General features: G+C 41.2%; 1 protein-coding gene across 2 annotated transcripts in view; it reads left to right on the top strand.

Annotated features, from left to right (window-relative positions):
- Grm8 (glutamate metabotropic receptor 8) overlaps positions 1-25,173 on the top strand; it is an 858,268-nt gene that overhangs the window by 352,585 nt on the left and 480,510 nt on the right. For both annotated transcript variants that reach the window (XM_055608228.1, XM_055608229.1), the window contains exons 4-6: positions 6,770-6,905; positions 7,779-7,933; positions 8,863-9,000. In XM_055608228.1, coding sequence (XP_055464203.1) covers positions 6,770-6,905; positions 7,779-7,933; positions 8,863-9,000 — 429 coding nt within the window. The remainder of the gene's footprint in view (positions 1-6,769; positions 6,906-7,778; positions 7,934-8,862; positions 9,001-25,173) is intronic.

The raw sequence follows: 25,173 nt of genomic DNA, 5'->3' as shown, positions 1-25,173 counted from the left end.
TAGGGTAGGGTAGGGTAGGGTATGGTATTGGTATGGTAGGTATGGTAGGGTAGGGTAGGGTAGGGTAGGGTAGGGTACGGTATGGTACGGTATGGTATAGCAGAGTGTTATAACCACTTAGATTTTTACAACATCACGATGCTTAGACTTGTGAGAGAGAAGACGCTCTGCTTACTACAAAGAGCAGAAGAAACCCGTCAGCATCTAGTTAGTATCCTCTGGCTTATTCTAGACTTTCTTCGGTGCTTTTGTGTGTGTGTGGAGGGGGTGTGTGGAATACACCTTGTGCATACATGCTCTCGAATGTGTGTGAGCGTATGTGAACATATGTGTGTCTTCTTCCATTGCTCGCCACCTTGTACCTTGAGGCAGGGTCTCTTGCTGAGCTCAGAGCTTGCTCTTGGGCTAGTCTGGCTAGTCAGCTTGCTCTGGGATCCCTTGGCTTCGGCTCCTGGAGGCTGGAATTGTACTCACACAGCCCCACCCAAATTTTAGGTGGGTGTCCAGTTAGGAAGTACCAATGAAAATAATTTTAAAGTTGGGGGTCGCCATAGCATGAAAAACTGTATTAAAGGATCACAGCATTGGGAAGGTGAGAACCACTGTTTTAGACACTAAGTTGCTTTAGGCACTGGAAATAGGAACTAGTGAGCTCAGTGGGTAAGGAGTTTAGGGAACGCCTGAACAGCAGGCAGCAGGGTAAGGCTGGGTAGCAGAACTGCAGTGGGGGCTAGTCCAGAACAAGAGCTGTACCTACGGTCCATCCTGACAGGGCTCAAAGTGTCCCCCTCTTGATACAGATGCAGGAGAGTGGGCTGGCCGGACCTCCCCACAGGTAGTGTACCTAAGACAAGAGGATTCCCAGCTGCCTTCACCTTCACACAGGCAGACAGTGAAACGTGAGCTCTGTAGAGAACTAACTACAGGGAAAGGTACTGTCCTACTGGGGAGAGTACCAGTAGGAGAACTGTCCTGGGAGGCAGAGTGACAGTGATGTCCAAGAGAATCCTCCATAGCAGACAGCGAAGCGAAAGGAAAAAGTGGGAGACATTCCTCCCCAGCAACAGGATACTTTAAGCACACCCCAAACCGAAACCTTCTTTACTCTGGCAACTGTGGGGAAGTGTTCCTTGCACATGTTCTGTTGAACAGTTTGACTGTGTGCCCCTCACCTGCGGAGCTTTAAGACGACACAGACAGACTTCCAGTTTAATGAGCATGTAACTTCAAGATGGTGCAAAGTCAAGAAGCCATACTTCAAGTGTTGCATTTGCTCTTTCCCTGGGCAGGAAACTTGTCCCGTCCTCTTGGATGGGAACAGAAGTTGCCTTCCTAAGTCAGCTGTCCAGCCATGGGGGGTAGCAGTTGGTATTCTGTGGTACTGTATTGTTAAGCTAGAATGCTCAGTAGGCTAGGTGACCCAAATTCATTTTCTTTTTTCTTTCTTTTTTTTATTTTTTATTAATTACACTTTATTCACTTCGTATCCCCCCATAAGCCCCTCCCTCCTCCCCTCCCAGCCCCACTCTCCCTCCCCCTTCTTCTCTCTTGCCCCTCCCCAAGTCCACTGATAGGGGAGGTCCTCCTCTCCTTCCTTCTGATCTTAGTCTATCAGATCACATCAGGAATGGCTGCATTGTCATCTTCTGTGGCCTGGTAGGGCTGCTCTCCCCTCAGGGGGAGGTGATCAAAGAACAGGCCAATCAGGTTATGGCAGAGGCAGTCCCTCTTCTCATTACTCTGGAACCCACTTGGATACTACATGGACTACATCTGTGCAGGGGTTCTAGGTTATCTCCATGCCTGGTATTTGGTTGGAATGTGAGTCCCTGGGGAGACCCCTGTGTTCAAATTTTCTGGTTCTGTTGCTCTCCTTGTGGGGTTCCTGTCCTCTCCAGATCTTACTATTTCCCACTTCTTACTTAAGATTCCATGCACTTTGCCCATCAGTTGGCCTTAAGTCTCAGTGTCTGCTTTGATAGTCTGTAGGGCAGAGCCTTTCAGAGGCCCTCTGTGGCAGGTTCCTAACTTGTTTCTTGTTTTCTTCTTCTTCTTCTTCTGATGTCTATCCTCTTTGCCCTTCGGGATGGGGATTGAGCGTTTTAGTCAGGGTCCGCTCTCTTGATTAGTTTCTTTAGATGTTCAGGGTTTTAGTAGGTTTATCCTATGTTATATGTCTATATGAGTGAGTATATACCGTGTGTGTCTTTCTGCTTCTGGGACAGCTCATTCAGGATGCTCCTTTCCAAGTCCCACCATTTACCTGCAAATTTCATGATTTCCTTATTTTTTATTGCAGAGTAATACTCCATTGTGTAGATGTACCACAATTTCTGCATCCATTCTTCAGTCGAGGGGCATCTGGGCTGTTTCCAACTTCTGGCTATTACAAATAAAGCTGCTACAAACATGGTTGAGCTAATGTCTTTATTGTGTACTTGAGCCCCTTTTGGATATATGCCTAGGAGTGGTATGGCCGGATCTTGAGAAACTGCTATTCCTAGTTGTCTGAGAAAGTGCCAGATTGATTTCCAGAGTGGTTGTACAAGTTTACATTCCCACCAGCAGTGGAGAAGGGTTCCCCTTTCTCCACAGCCTCTCTGGCATGTGTTGTCCCTTGAGTTTTTCATCTTGGCCATCCTGATGGGTGTAAGGTGAAATCTGAGGGTGGTTTTGATTTGCATTTCCTTAATGGCTAATGACGTTGAGCATTTCTTTAAGTGTTTCTCTGCCATTCGATATTCCTCTACAGAGAATCTAAATTCATTTTCATTTAAGATATTTCTAGTGACAGTGGGATTATTGAGCTGGGGCCTCACCATAGGTCAGAAACGGTCTGCCTTAGTTCTACCTCTGATTCAGTTAGCCTACACTGGGGCTTCAGCACTAAAGTGCTTAAACACACACACACACACACACACACACACACAAACACTGGACATTTGAAGATGTAGTCAGTGTTGCTAGCCACCTCCTTCGTGGAGAAACTTACATGCCAGGACAGTTGATGCAAGGAGGCACACGCCCTACCCGGGCACAGTGTGATGAGGTTTCAGCCTATAAAGAGAGAGGTCTGTTAAGGTCTGTTAAGTGTGGAGAGTGGCAGATGAGAATCTGTTCTGTAACAACATCTCCTCAGCAGCACTGTGCATGCACAGCTAATGCAGCAGATCTCAGGTTTGTGTGGAGAAATGTCCTCGAACCTAGGCTTTTATATCTGGCCAAACCAGTGTTTCTATAAGAAGACAAAATCAAGGTACTGTATAACATTCAGTCTGAGGTTTAACTCAACTGTACTGCATATAAAAATAAATTCTGAAGAAATCTATCTTGCTAAGAAAAAAAATAAGGACATTAATAGAATTAAATATGAAGAGATGTCATAACTGAATTTTACCTTTAAAAACTAAAAACCCAAGGGCCTGAGGAGATGGTTCCCAGGGTAAAGCTCAGATTTTTATAAACTAAAATGTCTACCAGGTCCTCAGTGACTAACTCAGACACTGAATACAGACTAAACCACAGTTGTGGAATTCTTTACCCGAAATAATTATAATAAGTATATTTTCGAGTGACATTTTTTTTCTGGCTCTGGAGTTGGAGGTAGTCTCAGAATGGCGCTTAGGATATAAAAGGTTTTTACTACTTAAGTAGTGCTTAAGTAACTGTGGCAACTTAATTAAAACTGCAGTCATATTCTGAAACAGCCATTGTTCCTTGAAGAGGTGACATAGTCTTGTGTTGTCCTTCTGTTGTCACTCAGCCGTTGTTGCTTCTTACAGAAACCATCGTTTTATGCATTCTTCTAGCCCTGGTCTTTGTTCCCAGCCTTTCACTGGCTCTCTATCCAGAGCATGTGATTTTTTTCAGATGGCCCTCAGCCTCCTTTTCTCTTTGCAGATCTCAATATCAACCCCCAATCTCAACAGTGGACAGAATGGTAACTGCATTTCCCTTTCTTTTTCTCTAGCTCTAGAAACACCATTTTAGCTTGATGGATATTCCATTAATATTTTGAAGACACTGGCCTCTTCTACAAATTATTCACTCCCCTCCACGTACACCTGCCAGTCCTCTTGTATTTCCTACTTGTTTCATCACATAATCACAAAACTGGTCACCATGGCTGAATTCACTGGAGTTTACTTAGTGGCTTCCTGTTGCTTCACTATTTACAAAAAAACCAATAGAACCGTCATTGCTTCTGGCTGAGACATCCACCAGAGCTGTCTACTCTTCCCTCAGTGACATGGCTCACTCATTGCTCCCTACCATGTACGGTGATAACAGCCTCTGTGGGATTTCTGCTTCCATTCTTTATACTTTTGATCTCTCTCCATATCAGTAGTCCTCATCTGTTTTCATCCACGAAGCGACATGTTGAGGGAGTCAGTGTTTCCTAAGGGCCATCAGGTGTTGACTTCTCTATCCCTCATTTTGGTTCAACCAGCCATTTCCTGCCATTTCCCACACTGTTCTCAACACATCTTTCCTTCCTTTGAAGCCAGCTAAATTATACCACTTCAAAGTAGCTTTTCCTGACCACTTCACCAGCCAAGTTAAATCCCCTTATTCTTCTTTATAGGGCTTGCCATAATTCATACTTATGTACTTCTTACTTTTTTCATGAAGCCTTATTTATTTATATTTCTAAATTCTATGAAGGCAGAGGCCATGTCAGTTTTATTGACTATTGTATATCATGCCCTGTAATACCTGTCAAATACTAGACTCTTAATAAATTTTTGCTGTGTAATGAACTGATCATTGTAACTTGTACTGTTACACTAGCAGGTTGGCTAAGTATGGACTCCAGCATGGCTTGATTTGTTGGTGATGAATACCTCTGCTCCTGAGGAATATATTATAAGGCTAGTAAGTTGTTTATACTACAAGGGTGATTTTTAATCCTTTTAAACATATAAGAAAAAAAATCATCATTTATTGATTATACTGATCCATTCTTGCTGTATAGAAAGCTTACCTCTTCCTGTATTATTAGCTTTTTATGAATGCTTGTTTGGTTGGGTTTTTTTTTTTTTTTCATGGTAAAGTCTAAATTACTTAATGTCTTAGTTCAGTCAAGCTTCTGTAATAAATTACAGTATGTCCAAGATCAGGGTGCCAAAGTGATTGGATTTTTCTGCTAGCTCATTTCTCGATTCACAGACAATTGATATTTTTTTAAGTATGTTCTCAGATGGACTGGGTGTGGGTTCTCTGGTCTCTCCTGTTTCTCCTCTTTTTCTTCCCCTTTTCCTGCCTCTTTCTTTCTACCACTTTCCTTCCTTCCCCTTTCTTTTTTTCTCTCCCACCTTTCCTTCCTTTTTTCTCTTTCCCTCCTTCCCCTTCTCTTTCTTTCATCTTTAAGAAACAACCACAATTCCATGCATGAGGGCTCAATCCTTGTTACTTAGTCCCCTCTCAACAATCTTGTCTCAATACCCTAACACTGGAGATTAGGTTTCAGTATGTGGATATTTCATATACAACTCTTCACATGACTGATAAGTATACCCTTGTTCTTAACTTGGCCATTGGTTCCAACTTCAACTTTATCCCACTTATACTCTAGGCTGACATAAAGCTAGGCTCTTCTACACCTTGTACTTTATTATGAATTATATTTCTTTTCTCCATATAGTTAGGTGTGTGTGTGTGTGTGTGTGTGTGTGTGTGTGTGTGTGTTTGTGTGTGTGTGTTCTTTGAAATCTGGCTTTTCAAACACTCTCTTTCTTCTTTGCTCCCATTGCATGATGTATTTTTAATAATCCTCCTGTTCATTACATATTCCATTGTAATTTAGTGTAGCATATGTCTCCAGATGAGATGTTGTCTCCTCTACTAGACAGATTTTTCTGAATCTAATGCAGAACATATAATGTCACAAATGGTGACTTAATTCTCAGATTACTTAAAAAGCCCATTTCATAATGCAGTTGAAACCTATAGCTAATTCCCTTTTCTCTTCCAGTGTTAAAATGTTGTCTCTGCTCCACTGCAATTGGAGTGGAGAAGAGACAAACCTTTCTTCTACGCCTATCCAATCTCAGAAGTAGAGTCTTCTCTCAACTTTTCTTTGACTCATTTTTTTTTCTTTTAAAGAAAATGGGAAAAAAAGAGTATTGGATCCCTCCTTCTTCTCTCTTTCTTTCCTTACCCCTTTCTTTCTTCCTTTCTTTGTTTTGGCTCAAATAGCTATTTTTATTTGTATGATGGAAGCCTATGTCAGCTGAGGGTTTGAATTTTTGAGTTTTTTGAATAGCTTTGAAGACTAGTTGCTTCACAAAACATTCTGCTCAAGAGTGAAGCAATGTCACTAGCCACAAAACAGCACTAAATGTAAATGAGATCTACTAGAGAGGAAAAGCAGAAAAGGGATCTTGCTATTCAACCCACACAATGCATAGTCAGGGATTTTATTAATTCATCACTCTCATTAAGTATTATAATAAATTTAAAGAGTCCCCCTTATTTCTTTCCATTTCTATCTCTTCACAGATCTTAGACAGGTTATGTTTGCTCTCTAAATCATCACTGCTATCACCACAAAAAAAAAAAATGTTTACATTTCTGGAAGGAAAGCAAACTCATGTTGGTGCTATTAACTTAGTGCCTGTGTTATAATAAAAACAGACACAGTTTCTTTCAAAGGCTAGAAAAACTATTTTGTAGTAAATCAAGTTTTTTTTATGTATTTAATACATAATTTATTAAGTTTTAATTAAATACATGGTTTTTCTGAAACAATTTTTCCCCCATCAAACAGGTGGTGTGTGCATTGCCCAATCACAGAAAATCCCACGTGAGCCAAGGCCTGGAGAGTTTGAGAAAATCATCAGACGCCTGCTGGAAACGCCGAATGCTCGCGCAGTGATTATGTTTGCCAACGAGGACGACATCAGGTGCTGGTTGCTCTCCTGCAGGATCCAGGATCAGATTTGTGCCCCGCATCTTTTCCAAACACAGCTTTTGAGTAGTGTAAAAAGCTCGCGAGATTTCACTGAGCATGCTAGGCTCCTTTGCACCCACAGACTGCCTTCTGCTTCAGATCCCGCAGCCTTCTCGGTTCTGTCGGCAACACCTACAGAATAAAACCTGGGACTGAGCGACAGATGAGTCAGGATGGCAGACAGAGTGAGGAGAACAGGTTAAGGATTAGCCCAATTAACACTTTCCGGAGTTTCAGCTGCCTCTCCTTTAGGAGATGATTAAGACTCAAGCAATTAGAATGATTGACTAATTGTTTAACAATGACCTACTGAGTGTATTTGATTTCATAAAACTGGTTGTGTTGGCTCCTTTTTGCTGCTATCACTCAGTACCACAAAGTGGGTAATCTTTAAAGAGTAAGTAAAGTGGCTTGTTTGGCCATGGACTGGGTAATTTAGTAAAGAGAAGCTTGTTTGGCTCTTGGCTCTGGAGGCCCAAGAGTGAGGTTTTAGCAGGTTCTCAGAGGCTGATGAGGACATGTCTTCTGCATGAAGACATGGAGGGCGTGATATTGCAAGTCAGAAAAGCATCCCACGCTGAGCTCTGGTCCTCCCTCGAAAGGACGTGTGTATCAACCTGGGAAGCACATGCCTGACTTGCTCAAGCCCAGTTATTCCCCAAGAACCCCACCACCAAATTGTTAATGTGTGAGTTGGAAAATTAAATTTCCATAAGACATAAAATTTGAAGGGCACACTCAGGCCTCAGTGCTGATGTTTCAGTATTCATAATTGTGGTGCTTTTCAAAAAAAATGTTGTATTTTTATTTCATTTTATTCTTACAGGAGGATATTGGAAGCAGCAAAAAAATTAAACCAGAGTGGACATTTCCTATGGATTGGTTCAGATAGTTGGGGGTCCAAAATAGCACCTGTCTATCAGCAGGAGGAGATTGCAGAAGGGGCTGTGACAATTTTGCCCAAAAGGGCATCAATTGATGGTAAGAATGCAATAAAGATAATTAATTTTATATCAACCAAATCAAAGTTCATATACAAGCTGGGGATGTAACTCAGTCTCTTAGGCTGCCTACTCCTCTGGATTTTATCTGCAGCACTGGAGGAAAAGAAAAAGAAATGAAACATTTAAATTTGTAATTCAGACCTGAAGTATGCTCATCATTGGTGATTCTGAATGGACTATACAGCTATGCTGTCACAGTGGTCATTTCCATGGTGCAATCATTGTATGTAAAAACACATATTTCAGGATGTTTTCCTTGTGAAAGAGCACTATTATTAAACGCAGACATTTCCATGATGCTAGTTACTGTAGTTTACTCTTGTGTACTTTTATGGACGTTTGCGATGGGTTTAGCATTGTTGGAGGGAAAGTGTTTGATTAATAAACATGGAATACTTAATGCTAATTGGCCCAATGGAGAAATAAATGAAACACGGAAAATTTGGAGCACACTTGAAGACAGATGGTCTGTTTCCCAAATATCTTCTCGAAACTCTCGACAGTGACCTAAATTCCTGTCTTTAACATTATCCTCTGGGGTAAGGCATTGTTTTCAGATGTCTTTTCGTAAGGAGGTAGTTACCTGGGAAAGCTAATCATGTAGACTCCTTATCCATGACTCCATAAGATTGTATCAGTACTGATTGCCTTATTTAATTAGAAGAAAATAGAACATACAGGAGGCATAGAGTTAAAGTGGATTTAGATGCATTTATTATTATTATTAATATAGTGTTGATTTATGTTAGAGAGAAAGAAGATTCATTTTATATATATATATAATACAACATATATAACATATATGCTACAAATATTGTGCAATGAAACATTTCTTCAAGGTTCTGGTGGTATTTTTGTTTTGATTGTGAATGAATACTGAAATCATACCTTTTTCCTCTAACACAGGGTTTGATCGATACTTTAGAAGCCGAACTCTTGCCAACAATCGAAGAAATGTGTGGTTTGCAGAATTTTGGGAGGAGAATTTTGGATGCAAATTGGGATCACATGGGAAGAGGAACAGTCACATAAAGAAATGCACAGGTAGACCTTCACACGTCTCTCTTGTCTCTCTTGTTATACTTGTTTTAAGCATTACGTAAGAAAGGAAATGTTTCTCTTGGTCATGATAGGCGATCCTCTCTTTTCTTCTCTCTCATGTTTCTCAAACAGATGTGAGCCTGAGCTCATCATTCAGTAAATTACAGCCTGTTCATTGGCCTTTACACTTTTGTCAACAACAACCATGTGGCCAGCATTGGGGCATTTCAATTGTATTTGAATAACATATTTTAAGTGTCTCTTTGGAAAGTTCCTTGATGTGTTTTATAGGATGTGGGTAAATGGGCAGGCTATGGTACTAAATTGATCATAAGTTGCCATTAGACAACTGTTTTTCAACTATTCTAAAGTATTCCTCCATTATACTATTAGTCTCCATCTAGCATAACAGGAATCCGCAGAAGCGATGATTTCTGATGCTTTTAGTTTCTATAGCTTGTATTTTAAATAATAATGTTGACTGTCCCTCTTTGAATGCAAGAATAAAACTATGTTTATTTGCAGATAACATGATTGTGTATATAGGAACAGGTATGGAACCTCAGCAGCTACTCCTAAGCAGTACATTTACATGCTTATGATACAAGGTTAATGTAAACATTTATCTGTAATATAATTAGAAATGAACACACTGAAAAGTATATTTAAAGAGTATTATTAGTATCACGATTTAAAAGCCTCGGAAATCATTAGGGATGACCACACTGGAAACTACAATATTTGGATGTACATGATTTTCCCTCTTCACCTATGTTTTGAGATGTCCTAATTTCTGTCTATCTCACATCTTATTTGGGGTACACAGTATGTGGGTAGCCACATACTGTGGCTAAATGTTATTACAGACATATAATCAGAAAGAACATAAAGATTCAAAAGTTGATACAAAGAAATCTTACTTCAGGCTTCCTGCGCCAAGCATGGAGCGAAGCAAGACAAGATCCATGTTTGTGAATTTACACACGCATCTAAGGTGACAGAAACTAATTATGTAAAAATAAAAGGAGACCAAAACTTCCAGAAGCTGAGGCAAATTCAGCATAAATGAAATAAAAAAGAATATGAAAGTGAAATAGGATGGAAATGCAAGAAAGGATAACAGTTAGTTGGTGTGTTGAATCATACACAGCAATGACAATAAAAACCCGTTGGAGCGTGAGAGTATTATGGTTGAAGAGAGGTTGACATAGCACTGGACATATAAAAGAAAAATAAGGAATAATCTTCAATTTCTCTTTAGAGTTTCCAGAGTTGAAGAATGTGAGCTTAATCCTGATCATATGGCAGACTGACTTAGGCTTTTCACTCAGAGGAATTGCTCAGACAGATGTTTCAAGAAGGTTCTTGCAGCAGAAACGTAAGGTCTAGAGTTCAGCCAAGTAAAAAGGGCAGGTCCATGAACGCACCTCTAGGGGCAGTACAGGGCACGCACAGGACCTGCTTACTGGTCTATCTGATGGAAGCATTTTCTTTTTTTAATTACATTTTATTTTTATATTAATTACAGTGTATTCACTTTATATCCCAGGTGTAGCCCCTTCCCTTCTCCCCTCCCAATCTCACCCTCCCTTCCTCATCTCCTCCTATGCCCCTCTCCAAGTCCATGAATAGGGTAGGTCCTCCTCTCCTTTCATCTGATGCTAGCTTATCTTGTTTCATCTGAACTGACTGCATTGTCTTCCTCCATGGCTTGGCAAGGCTGCTCCCCTATCCAGGGGAGACAGTCAAAGAGCCAGCCACTGAGTTCAGGTCAGAGACAGTCCCTGTTCGCCTTACTCCAGGGAACCCATTTGGATACTGAACTGATGGAAGCATTTTCTTAATTGACATTCTCCATCTCCTGACCCGTTGTGTCAAGTTGACAAACAACAACAACAGCAACCACTTTAACCAGCACAGGGCAAAGCCAGAAAAAGGGACAGTGGGCTTGAGGGAAGGAAGGGAACTGAGCGTCAACATTATGGAAGACAGCATGGAAGACAAATCACTTAGAGCTGCATGTTTGCAGAAAGGTGTGGAAGAAGGGGCTAAACGTAGAACAGAATAGTGGAAGAGGAAGAAAGCACCTTTTAAAAGAACATTAGCAAATAAATAAATGAAATATACCTGAGGGGGAAAAATTTTAAAGGTGAAGGTTTGGAAAGCCTTGGGCTCATTAGCATGTTTTCATCTAAAACATAGAAAACTTTTCATAGAGAAAACTTCAGGGCAAGCAGTAAATGGATGGCATTACTCCTAAGTAACAGTGTTTATTTTTATGAGGGGTGTGTATATTATCAGAGGGGGCAATTTAATAATAAATGCTAATTTTTAACTTAGATGTTAATAAAGTTAAAAAACACATTGCTGCAAGTACAATGCATATTTAGTTACCAGAAAAATTGGGGAGAGTGCATCCAAGATGAAGGCAAAGGTGGGTCCTTGGGTGAACGGCGCGGAGAAGGGTGTGACAGCTGGTGTGTGAACAGCAAAGGTCCGGGTTTTCAGAGAGCAGGCTTCATGACCAAGAGCTGGAAACAAAGAGCCCTTTGATAAGGCTTAAAAGGAGAGTGTTCCCATTACTCTTCTCAGCTCTGTGACCAAAACAGTAAAACCCAGGAAAGACATGGTTAGGTTCAGTTTCAGAGCTGTCAATCCAACAGTCATTGGCTCCCTTGATCCTGCTGAGGCATTGATTATGGTCAGAACATGCTGGGAGGGAAGTCATTCACCTCAGAGGAGGCACACAGGGAGCAGAGGGTGCGGAGGGGACCAGGGGCAGACTTCAAGGACACACCTCTACTGATTGTCCACTGGACTAATCCCCCAAACTAGGCCCTACCTCCTGACATTTTCAGGACCTTCCAAACTAGCAGTGTCAGCTGAGGCAAGGCAAACTGTTACAAACGACCAAACAAACAAAACAAAAACAAACAAACAAACAAAACAAAAACAAACAAACAAACAGAGTCCGTTAGGACAATTCAGATTTAAGCCACAGCAGAGAAGTTACAGAGTGGCATGCGTTTCTCACTGACTTGTATTCCCTTCCCATGCTCACTACTGCATTTGGAATATTATTATTTGGTCCTGTACAAACTCAAATCCTATTGGTTAGACTGGGGCTTTGAAACTATACCAGTTCATGAAATAGAAGAACTTATTTTTTTTCCTGTGGGGTATGTGTGTGTTAGAAAATTAGCTACTAAGCTATTATATACTTTATCATTGGCTGTTTGAAGACTCACCAGCTCTCCTAACTCCTGTTTTCCAGGAGTTAACTGAGAGATGCTGCTCTGCCACTGTTCCCTTTAGATGACACACACTTAGCACTTTTTTCAGACATAAACGCTGAACTATTTTATTATCGAATGCAGCCATGGTGGCAGGCCCTGCTTCATATTTCCTTCAATTATTTGGGCATTGTTATAAATGTGATAATTTGTTCAGTTAGAACTATTTTTAGTGCTGTGAAGATGGTGTTTAAGTGCTGGGGAATGTAGCTTAGGGAACTGGGTCAACATTATTTTCACTCAAATTCCTTTGGTGGGGGCGGGGAGATACTGCACTAGCCTGTCTCTGATTTCTAACAGTGAATGATGCCATAACTTACTTTAGGAAAGTAACGTGCGGAAACTGACAATTTGGAAGAGAAGAAACCTGTGCCTTAGATTACTGTCGTAATCCATTTTGGGGAGTGAGAGAAATGGATAGAAAGTGTTAGTGGTCAAATACTTGAGAGAAAAACTTAACTGTATTTGCATGAGTGAAGGTTTCCAGGGCCAGGAAAATTTTTTTTAAACTGGCTTTTAAGAAGTTCATGTTTATGGCCACAGAGACGGATCAGCTGGGAAAAGGCACCTGCGCCCAGCCAGATGACCTGAACTTGACCTCTGAGATCCACAAGGTAGAGAGAGGAAGGACAGATACTGCAAGCTGCTCCTGACCACATGTGCGCCCCTCCCCCCATAAGTTTACTGTTTAAGTTCATGTTTAGCTGCTTACAGCAAGAATAGGGAGCTCTAAGAATTCACAAGGATTCCCTTCCCTATTTAGACCATCACTTGTGGATTGTTATGTGTTGAGTAAAATTTTAGATTAGACTACAGTAATTGGTGACTATAGCAATTTGCCTCCGTTGGGGTTGACACTGGCAATACATTTACATGAACAGGAATGTGCTTCCCAGCAGGGTAGGCGTCGGTCTTCTTAATTTTCGGGAGACAGAATTTCTTCCCGCAGTGAGGAGCATACTCTTCCTAACGCTAGCGTGCTTCAGACAGCTCTTGGAGATACCTTCTCCCCCCAGCATCTCAGGAAAGCTTTCAGAGAGATGCGTTAATGCTTCTCACTTTTGATATGCTGGCCAAACTCCAAGTGAGGTAATTCCTATCATCCACTCAGCTATTTATGTAGTTATTATTGCTTCTGAGAGCTGCTGAGTTCTGAAAGCTACCACTACTTAATCCTACTTAAAATTCCCTTTGTCTTTCTTAAGAAGAGAAAAAGGCCTCTCCTCCCCGTGTTAGCAGTGGCGATGGCTGTTATTTCATACACACTTATGTGACCTTTCCCTCCCTTCTTCCCTCCTTCTGCTCTGAGCATCAACGCCTTTTCACTTTCCCAAACCTAGATACCAAGACTCACGGGGGAAGTGTCTCTTCACTGTCTCCCAGTCTCCACACATTTCCTACACACATAATTCTCACTGTGGCCCCTGCCTCAGCTTCCTTCCCATTGCTTTTTCACTACTTCCTTTTACTCTCTGTCTCTCCACTCATCAGTGTCTTGCATGACTTTACTCTGTTCAACAAGATTGCTACTGGCAGCAAAGAGGTTTTCTTTAGAGATGTCAGCTGCCTCGTTTAATAGATGATGTCCTTTTCACTTAGTGCTTTCCTTTGTGAGGGCCGACAGTGAGTGTCATAGGAAGCCGTGGTACGCGTGGTCTCTCATCCCACAGGTAGAATGTTTTCAGCTCTGTGTTTCTGCTTTTATTTCTGCACCAGGAATTATAAATACTCTTGCTGTTGTCAAAACACTATCCTAAGAAGGCCCATCAACTCTGCTTACTTCCACAGAAACTTCTGATGATTCATTCATTCATTCATCCATCCCTCATTTTCCTGATGATCCATTTGAATAAACCACCATGTCTGAGGCAGAGTGCTGCATCTGTATAGACAGACAGTGTTCGCATCTTAACCGCCAGTGCCCCAAAATAAATATTATCCTTTAAGACTTAGTATTCTTCCCTTGTCTGCTGTGTTTTAATCCTCAGCCAGCACATGGGGGTACACAGCTTAGCCTGTATTCAGTTGACACTCAGGTTATAAATGGTGGCGAGCATCTGCTACATGAAATGGCCTATTGATTCTTATTTATGATGATAGAAATAGTGGTAATGGAAAAAGCAATGCACAAATATGTTTCTTCCTACAAACAAGCAATTTTGTCAGTGAACCAAATAGCAGGCACAATAATTAGCTTCTGGAAAGGCCTGTCAGTTTGTTTTCTAGTGCCAGAGAGACTAGGTAAGTTTTCCGGGATAGCCACCTCTCAGCAGTCATTGTTTGCTGTGGAAGGCTCTGAAATGAGGATGTTCTCCATTTGTTTGGGGCACACGAAGCTCTATAAATGAATTGGGTAGTTAGCAGGGGTGGGAGATCGGATTTCTGTAATTTGATTTGATGATGCATAATGAAAAGATACGAAAATAATAACTTCTGAATTAGAGTGCACTCAGTCTCTGTCTTCCCCTCTTGTCCAGACTAAGATTCTGTCAGAGAGAGTGTCTGCATACTAGCACCTGAAGTGTCCATTGGCCCATCTGCTTCTGCTCTTGGCAAGTAAAATAGCAACTATCCCAGAATTATTTATTTATTCCATTTCTCAAATTCTTTATTGAATTCCAATAGGTGCATCTGAGATGGCAAAACAGGCATTGATTCCAGACATACTAGATTTCAGAATTTGGAGAGAAAACGTAAAATCAAAGTCATCCTCTCACTTTCTGGATAAAGAAACTGGACACTAGGGAAGTGAATTATTAAAAACACTCGCAGTGTGTCTCAGAGCTGTAACTAGAATCCTGGAGATTTATTTGAATTTGTCCTTATCATTTTACCCTCAAATTGTTTTATTGCTTACTTATTTCATGATTTTCACGTCGCTGTCAAAAATAATTCTGTAAGCTCCTTTTCTGTGCTTTATGTATGTTTTAGTACCTTTTCTTGTTGCTGTCACAGAATGCCCGACAGAAGCAAGGTTAGCGAGGAGAGATTTGCCTTGGCTCACTGTTTAAACGGTGCAGTCTTTGAGAGCAAGATGGGCATAGAGGCTGGGATAGCTCTGTGACGGCTGGGGCTTTTACAGTGTGGCTATTCATATCTCCAAGGCTGGAATCAGGAGAGCTGTGTCAGAAGTGGTGCTGGGCTATTCCTCCATCCCTGCTTCCGCCCCACCCAGCCACCCACATCCTTCAGCCAGGCCTTGCTTTGAAAAGGGTCCACAATTTCTCATCACAGTATCTCAGCTGGGAGCCAAGTAGTCAAAACCATGAGCCTGCAGGGGCATCTCCCATAACAATGCAGGACACAAGGCATTGCTGATTTTAAAACCACGAGCTAGACGGTGGAGAAAAAGAATACAGTTGGTTATCTAATTCCACGGAAAAGGTAAATACTTCAATATTCTTCATAAGTGGTTTTCACTAGTGAGTCTAGGATACCTCAAAGTATTTTATATATATTTCCAGTTTTCCGGCCGTTTATAAGAATGGAGCTAAGCCTAAGAGTTCATAACACTATTCTTAAGCCCAGGGACATTGACTACAGCAGGTCACTTAGCTAGGTTATGGTTAGTTTGCTCACTTAATCATTGCTTTTGAGCAAAATTAAACCAAAACAAGGAAACCCCCAAAACACCTATTTTAAAGATCAACTTTAGGAGAACCATAATACTACATAACAACACCCCTGGAAAGGTTGTGGGCACATGCTTTGTAAACCTGAAGGTTTGATTTTGTGGGTCTGGGAGGGACTGACTACTCTGTATTCCTGAGCAGTTTCCAGGAGGCTCAAGTGACACTGGGCTCCGGGGACATGACGGTTAGCTTACATTGCTGCCAGTACCACCTGAAGCTTACTGAGCAGAATAAATATTCACCTGCGCTAAGGACTGCAGATAAACACAAGATGTTCCCTGCACAGGATCATATAAATAAAATTTTTAATATTTATCAGCAAATGCAAAATTACACAATCAGTAACCTATGTTTTAAATACCACCTTCATAAATATGTAGACCAGTAAAATATGCAGCTGTATGTGTGTATGTTTTCTCCCAAGAAAATTTGAAAGCAGAAAGCTCTATTACTAAATTTTTACAAAATGCACACAGATGCACCTGTATTTTCAAAGCCCATAAAGGAGATTACAAAGTTTGCCACGTCAAGGACAAATTGTCACAAAAGCACCTTCAATCATAAGTGCACATAAGTGCACACAAAGTAGGTGAGTCAGAGGTGTCCGGCTATCAGCTCAGTGCTTTCATGTTGCACAAAAACATACCGGGGTCCCTGTGGCCTAGTGAACTATCTAAAGCCCTTTAACTTCCTGAAAGCCCAAAGTCTGATTGCTGCTAGGGTCTGTCTTTGTTCCTGTCTTAGCTCTGAAAGGCTGAGTTGCTTTGACCTGGTTTTCTTGGTATAGTGGCCATGTCTCCCAACAGCTCTCCAGTGTTCTTTGTTCCTTCTGGGTGACTTTCCTTGGTGGTGAGAGGTCATAGTGAAAATCTTAGTCTGAGACACTAATTCTGCTGCCAAGTACGTAGGTCTGAATAGTCCTTGGATGCCTATGTTTTCCAGACAATAACAAAACAAAACAAAACAAAACAAATGTTCATTTTAATGCTAGTTAGTGCAATATAAGCCTTGATTGGACTCTTGTCCTGTAGGACATTTATTGCATTCTATAGTCTGATAAGCATCTCTATTTACAAAGGATGTGCTTTATGAAGACAGTGAGAAAAATGAAGGTGGTAGTATAGAGTCTCCTAGTAGGCAAGGCTTGCATCTTCAGAACATAAAACACGCTTACCATCCTTCAACTGTTCTATAAATTGGTCAGTGTTGGTATAATGTTCTTTTGGAATGTATACACCTTACCCTTGTTCATTCAAATGCTGATTTCTCTCCTCCACTCTCTGGTTTCAATTCAGACATTGCATTGTGATACTTATTCTAGGTATCACCTGTCTCAACTTTGTGTAAACATGCCAAAATAAAACAACCAGCCACAATGTTGAGCAATGGAGAAGAAGGAGTAGGAGTGAAAGGGGAGGAGCCAGAGGACAGGAAGGAGTGGTAGGCAGAGGAGGAGGAGAGAGGGGAGAAGCTGGGAGAGAGGCAGGAGGAGAGGTCTTGGAACAAAGTGGAGAAATGAACCAGACCTAAGAATATCACTTCAAGCAAGTACAATGGGTAAAATCTGAATGGTAGGAACCATGCTAGCTTGGAGGTTTAGGATGGAGTAACTATTGCCCAGCATTGTGTTCTAGGTTAACTAAATAAATCCCAGTCTCTGTGGGGTGATATGGTTGTACAGCTGTTTAGGATTAACCACAGCTTTAATAAAAGATAATTAACAGTAAACATTAAATGCTAATGCAACAGGTTAGTAATGATGGTCTGTTCTATGTATACATATTTAAGTAATTGCACTATTCTATTTAAAGAGGCTTCACTATACCTGACATGTTAACAGGGTAATGAAAAGACAAATCAGAAAGCGATGGAAAAGATGACCTAACTACGTATATCCATCATTCAAACTACAAGTTTATTTATTTGTTTGTTTGTTTGTTTTTGTTACATTCTCCAGCCCTACAAAAACAAAAGTTTCATGAGGGCAGGTAGTTTGTTTTATCTCCTGCTCTTCTGGTGCCTTCCATGGCATTTGGCTCAATGGGTTTCTTTAAGACATTTCGGTGAAATGAATAAGTCCATGTCATATTATTTTATCATCTACATTTTCAAACATATTTTTTTTTTACTAGGTACCAAGAATGTAGCAATGAGCAACAAAGAAATACCCCTTGTTCTCATTGAGCTTATAAGCTGTTTGGAACAATGCCTTTTTTTTTTTTTTAAATTAAGTCACACTTACACTGAGATGTATTACGCAATGAGAATAGGAACACACAGCATGGAGAAATAATGCAGGGAAGGGAGAGAGTTGTACATTTTAAATTGAGATTAAAATATGAACAGAGTTTTGACCAAATGCTGCCATGGAAGAGTATAGCGGATATGCAGAAAGGATGGAGATGCCAAGCTGAGAGGGATCTAAGTATGATTAAGATCTTCACTGTGCCCTTGTGCATGTGCATGGATGCGAAGTAGTGCAGGTTTCTTCTAACTGCATCTTTGCTTCTGTGGCTAGTAGTCTTTGCTCTAGATGAATGCTTGACAGCAGTTCTTACCTCACAGAGCTCTCGGTGAAGTTGAAAGAGATGGTGTGCACAAAACCTTCTGTCTGTTACACAGGAAATACAGTAAATATGGATGCTTGCTGATAGGCAAAATTCCTTCTTCCTCTAGGCCAGAACTGTACAATAAAACTTTCTTTGCCGAGTAAAATTGCTTACATTTCTGTTGAAGATACAGTAGCCACTAGCTATGTATGGCTATTGAGGACTGGAAATATGGCTAGTGCAAACCGAACCAAATGTTCTATTTGCTTACGTTATTATACTACATGTAATGTAAGTGGCCTCCCGGGGTTAGTGGTCTCCTAGTAGGCAGAACGATAGAACAACTTTGTTCTAGCACACTCCTAATGCAACTCAGTTAACCCTGACCACTTTCTTTCAATTACAGTAGTATTACCCTGCTGGCTGGTGTGTGGTGAAAGGGTGTTGGCAAAGCAGTTTTAGCCAGTGATGTAGATGGGAAGGTCTCTCAGGACTCTTAGGAGAGGAATGTCTTTCTTCTTATGGTTACCATTAGTTCTGAGGCTGTAGCTGGATGGACAACATAAAAAGCACAGTAGATAGGTCAGAGAATTTAATCTGTTCCAACTTTGTGTTAACCAGCACTGGGTCACTGATTCTCTAAACACGGTCACCCAGTCAGTGAAGACAAGGTGTGATGTAGTAAAATTAAAATGATATACAGCTTTTCAGCAATATTTTAGGAGTATTTTAAAGTAGGTTGAAAAATTATGAAATGCATATAATAAGTGCTGTTTCTTAATGCATCAAAATACTTCACATTTAAAAATTTTGCACTCTGTTCTACCAGGATATTTTATGTAGGGAACCGATGTGGACAGGATTCTAGCTAAGCATTTTTCTTTGCAGTGTAAGTGAAAACCTGTTCAAAGCGTTAGCAAATTCATCAACTATAACATAAGAGCTAAGAGGAACATGGCATTTCTATTAGGCTCTCTGTGTATAGTAGAGTTCTCAGTGCCATTGGCAGCCATATCCTAGCTGTGTGGTCTTACACAGGAGACTTAATCTTGCTGAATTATTTCCACATCTCATTCCTGTTTCTAGAGTTGAGTGGTGATGATGGGGCTTAGTGCTCACAAATGTCATTCAAATTTACGTTTCCTTTTTCCGATACCAACATATTGTATTACCAAACCATTGACTTTAAACATAGAGTTTTCTTTGCTTTCAGAAAGGCCACCTAACTTGTTACCCATCTCTGCACCGCCCCCGACAGTTGGCTGATGTGGGATGTGTCTGGCAGCTATAGCGGAAGACAGTCTTCTCACAGCTGGGGAGCATCATTCCACACATGTGCTACTTTCCACTAAAGCACTTGTCCCTCCCATGACCTTCCGGCAGCAAGTGTGCTTGTGTACGTCACCACTCAAATGGTGCCAATGGCAAATTTTCATTTGGAAAAACTATCAGTGTCTTTCACTAAGGGCATGAGTGCTGGCTCGGCCAACGGTGTTCACGGCCCACAAACAGCACAGCTCTCTCCTTGCTGTGGGATGCAGGTAGAACCAGGCTCCGTTTGTATTTCTAGCTAGACCTCTTTTGGAATGAGCTGGTTGTGTGTGTTAGCAGAGCTGTGGGATGGGAGCAATACTCGTTTCTTTGCCAAGAGAGATCTGAGATCCCAAATATGCTGATTCAGCAGACCACAGGGAGATTATCTAAAACTGATGGATGGCTCAGGATTCCATCAGACTATGAGACAAATTAAACAAAATTCAAATCCTACCCCTCACCCCACCCCAGCCAACAGAGCCAGAGAACATCAGAGAAGGAAGAAAATGTAGAGGTCAGAGTGTCTGGCATTTTGCTCAGCTTTTGCCTCCCAGGCTGATGTGAAATGAGGACAGAGAGTACACAGAAACATTTTGGTTTTACTGATTCAGTAGAACTCTTGAAGGCTCTTATTGGTACAAAATGAGGCTTTCTCGTTGACTCTAAATAGGCTTATTAGCAGCACACAGAGGATTTCCACTGTGATCTTTCCTTTGTCCCTCCTCAGAGGGAAGGCAGAGGTCTGAAACAGGCTGATAGCTGTGGAAGTGAAAAGTAGCCACGGATGCAGGGCAGAGAGCAGGCCCACTGCCAGTGTAGGACTGACGCCCTGAGGAGTGTCATTTGTCTGAGCCGCTTGGATGAAACAGAGCCCTCTTTTGTGTGTTTGTACCTGTGAAAGGGAGCGGCGGTGCAGCAGCTCCAAGGTCCCAGAGAACAAATAACTCCTATTGATTCAGAATGCCCACCTACCCGTTTCTCTTGAGCGTTAGTTCACGTTTCAATACATGGCTGACATCCTGGAATCCTGGCTTGTTTTCCATAGGGGTTTCATTAATTGGTGTGAAAGGTTTAATTTAGTAGAGTCCAAGGAGCTGTTTAGCTTTTTCTCCCCTGCCTAGTGACAGAAAGCATTCCCGTTGTTGATTTCTGTGTACATTTGGTGTGCATTGTTCCCAAGGCTGACAGGAAGCCTGGCTTCAGTGTGCTGTGCAAGCTGGAGGGCTCCCACTCTTGCCCTAAGGGCCAAGGGCTTGATTAAATGTTTAAATGACCTTTTAGGAGATATGATTATGAGAATGGGCAAACAGTTTGTTCTTCTCATTCTTAATAACTGCAGTGTGTATTTGGAGTATATGTCTACAGAGTTGGAAAGAGTGTGGACAAAGCATTGGCGATGTGATGCAGGGGAGGAATAATGAAGTTTCTTTTGTTTTTTGAAATTATGATTACATCATTTCTTCTGCCGTCAGCATTTACACCCATAAAGTCTGACCAGTAGAACTGCCTAGATATGAGCTGAACAAGGAAAAGAAAAAGTTTTGATATGAGAAGAGTATGCTCTTCCAAAAAAAGAGTCGAACATGTTCCAGTCCCTCATCACCGCTCTCTGCCTCTCATGTGGAGATGCACGCAGAGCATGCTGTGTTGCTGGTACTTGCTAGCTACACGTGGCTGCCGGAGCTCCTCCAGGACTATCTCCATTTGACCACACTGATCGGTACAGCAGTAGCTTCAGTGTGGTGACACTAACTCAAGAGCAGATTTCTTTAAAGGGAATTTCCACACAAATCCTGGATGTATTTGTAAACTATGCAGTCTTGTTTGTTTGTTTTAAGACAGGGTTTCTCTGTGTAGCCCTGGCTTTCCTGAAAGTACTTTTTAGACCAGGTTGGCCTTGACTTCATAGAGATCCACCTGCTTCTGCCTCCCTGAGCACTGGGCATATTATTCGGTTTATGAATCTTCCAAACTGACTGCAGGTTTCTGTCCCCGGGGCCGTGTGTAGCTCTTTCTAGCCGCTTCTTCCTAACCTTAGTTCTTGCACTTGCAGTGTTTCCTGGATTATTTGAGGGCGCGTAAACCCTCGTCTCAGCTTCCATTACTACAGCCTCTGTCTTGGTTATGGTTCCTATTGTTGCACTGAACACATGACCGAAATGCCAGTTGGGAAGGAAAGGTTTATGGCCTTACACTTCCGTACTGTAGTTCATCGTTAAAGGAATCCGGAGCAGACACGCAAACGTGGCAGGGACCTGGAGGCAAGAGCTGATGCAGACATCATGGAGGGGTGCTGCTTGTCAGCTTGATCAGTCTGCTTTCTCATAGAAAGCAGGACCAACAGGCCAGGGATAGCATCGCCCACCGTGGGCTGGGCCCTCCCCCATAAATCACTAATTAAAAATGCCCAAAAGGCTTGCCTAGAGCCCAATCTTATGCAGGCATTTTCTTTTCTTTTAAATTTTTATTTATTCTTCTCTCATATATTACCATATTCCATTCAGATTACAGTTTCAATTCCCTCCTCTCCTCCCAATCTTTGTTCCCACCAACCTCCACTCTGCCTCCTTCCTCTTCAGAAAAGGGCAGGCCTCCCACGGATAGCAACCAGTCATTACATATCAAGTTGCTGTAAGACTAGGCACCTCCCTTCACATTAAGGCTGGACACAGCAACGCAATAGGAAGAAAAGTGTCTCAAAAGCAAGCAGAAGAGTCAGAGATAGCCTCTGCTCTCACTGTTGGGAGTCCGACATGAAGACCAGTTATATTATCACACACATATGAAACAGAGGGCCTAGGTCAGTCCCAATGAGGCTCTCTGCTGGGCAGTTCAAGCTCTGTCCGCCCCTATGGGTCCAGGCTAGAGCATTCTGTGGCTTGTGGTGTCCTTGACCTCTCTGGCTCCTACTATCCTTCTTCCCTTTCTGCAGGATTTCACAAGCTCTGTCTAGTGTTTGGCTGCAGGTCTCTGCATCTCTTTCCATCAGCTGCTGGACGAGGCCTCTCGGATGACCCGGGCTGGGCACCAGTCTATGAGGATAGCAGAATGTCATTGGTGCTCCCTCCCCTCAGATGACATTAGCTCATGTCAAGTTGACATAAAATCATCCCGCACAGCCTTCTTACTAAAATAGCCACAGAGACCGTGACTTAGACTACCTGGACCTTATTTTCCACACCTCCTGAATGAGCCTACCTTGTCTAAATATGGTTCTAGAGTAATACGCTTTTGTCTTTTATCCCTTTACTTTGCTCTAGTGCATTAATTCATTGTCAGTCACAGTAAACACTAGGCAAAAATCTAAGTTTTAACTTTATACTTTATATATTTTACTATAAGAAAGCTGGCAACCATGGTACTTAGGCATAGAATTGTAATTCAGTAATGTTTCAACATATATATATATGATGAAATTTTGATTGTATGATATTAATTGGTTATCACATTTACAGAAAATATGTTTATTGACTTTTCATTTTTGTTTTAGCAAGTAATTAATTTGTAGGCTTTAATGAATTTGTTCAGCTTACTCAGAAATTAATGAAGCCTTTTTATCCAGTAGATTTTATCATTAGCTCCTTCTCTCTTCTCTTGTCTTCTTGGCATCATTGTTGACAGCATAAAAACCCTTGTGAATCCCCTACTGAGCCTTTGCCAGTACTTGGGTGGTTATCTCACAGTCAGTCAGGGATCTGGGCTATACTGGATCTCTCATGAAATTATTTTGAAATTTCAATACAAAGTTCATAGAAGTCAACAAAAATGTGGAGAACTTGGCACAGTTTCCTCTATAAAACATGTTACCCAAACTTAGCAAGATATGTAATATATATTCAGAATTTTCCTGACTCATTTTATTCATTTGTGGTTTTATGTATCTAATTGGTTGATCTCAAAGCATGTGAATGACTATGGCACTATGGTGCATAATTGTGGAAAACTCAGATAATTCTGCCGTGCACTTAAGTATGAAAAATGATCGTATCATCAAGGTCTGTGTCATAATAAATACTCTTTGCAAGAAGATCACTTGAATCAAGAAAGACATCGTTGTACCTGCCCACAGTTACAAGGGTTTCCTGTGGCGACAAAGAACGGGAGAACATTCTACTACGATAAACACCTCCGGTTCTTTGTAATTCGTTTCATTCAATAGAAATGATACTATGCCAAGAGCATAGACAAAGAATCTGAGAATTCTGTTCCTGCCCTCTAAGGAGCTTATGTCTCCGAGGAACAAACAGATTTGTCTTTGGATTTGGATGGGAGACTCTATTGTAAATTCAAACAGTATTTCCTCATCTTAAACTGGGAAAGTTAGGGATAAAAATAGAAGATGGCTAGGATTTTCTTTTCTTCCATACTCTGAAATTCTAAAAGCACTCTTAATTTAGTAAATGTATTCAAAATTAAAATTTAATTTATATTTGTTACATGACAACATTTAAACTTAACTTCTTGATTAAAGTTATTTTAGGCTTTCTATGGTTTTTTAGGTTTAACTGTGCTATGATTTCCTGCTATAAGAAACAACAATATATCTCCTTGCTGGCCTGAAAGATGAGGATTCTTTTTCAGTTTTCTAAGCTGAGGGATGACTTTCTAGAAGGAGTTAGATTTGGCTAGAGTGCTCTTCGGACTGCTCAAAGGATACAGATGATGGTGAGCAGAGGGGTAATCTTGGATTTATTTTATGCCCTGTTTTATTGATGTTGGTAGCCACCTGTCATCATGAACTTCTGTCTTCCAGAAGTTGGGACTTGTTGGTGGTTGGGTGTACATTTTACACACAGGACTTTATTTTATTCTCGTGAACTCTGTAGTTTGTTGCTGTAGAAATACACTGGGTCTCTGAGAAGCCAATGCTGGAGATACTGCCATCAGGATTGATAAGCTGATCTCTTTGAACCAAGAATGTATTTGGGGGTAATGGAATACATGTGATTTCAAAGTGGAAGGGAGAATCCTGGAGGTGGAAGGGCTTAAACAGGGAAGTAAGAGAAAAGAAGAGGTGTGGGGTGGGTCATCACACACTGTGTATAAAAATGCCACAAGGAAACCTGCTTCTTTGTGAGAAGCAACAACAATGAGAGAAAAAACAACCCCCAAAATGTATTTGATGATGACATAGACTTCGGCCAAATTATCATGGATTCATTTCACAAGATACAATGTGTTGCCAGCAAGACTAGTTCAAGGCACATCCAGTTTTGGACAGAAAAGTATTTATATGGGTGTCCACAGAGCATGATTTTTTTTAACTTTTTATTTTATTAATTACACTTTATTCACTTTGCATCTTCCCCATAAGCCCCACCCTCCTCCCCTCCTGGTCCCACCCTCCTTCCCCCTTCTTCACGCATGCCCCTCCCCAAGTCCACTGAT

This window comes from Psammomys obesus, unplaced genomic scaffold, assembly GCF_907164565.1.
Source record: "Psammomys obesus unplaced genomic scaffold, mPsaObe1.curated_primary_1811, whole genome shotgun sequence".
NCBI lineage: Eukaryota > Metazoa > Chordata > Mammalia > Rodentia > Muridae > Psammomys > Psammomys obesus.
The sequence above is the reverse complement of the archived record's forward strand: the minus strand, read 5'-3'. Positions and strand labels throughout refer to the sequence as shown.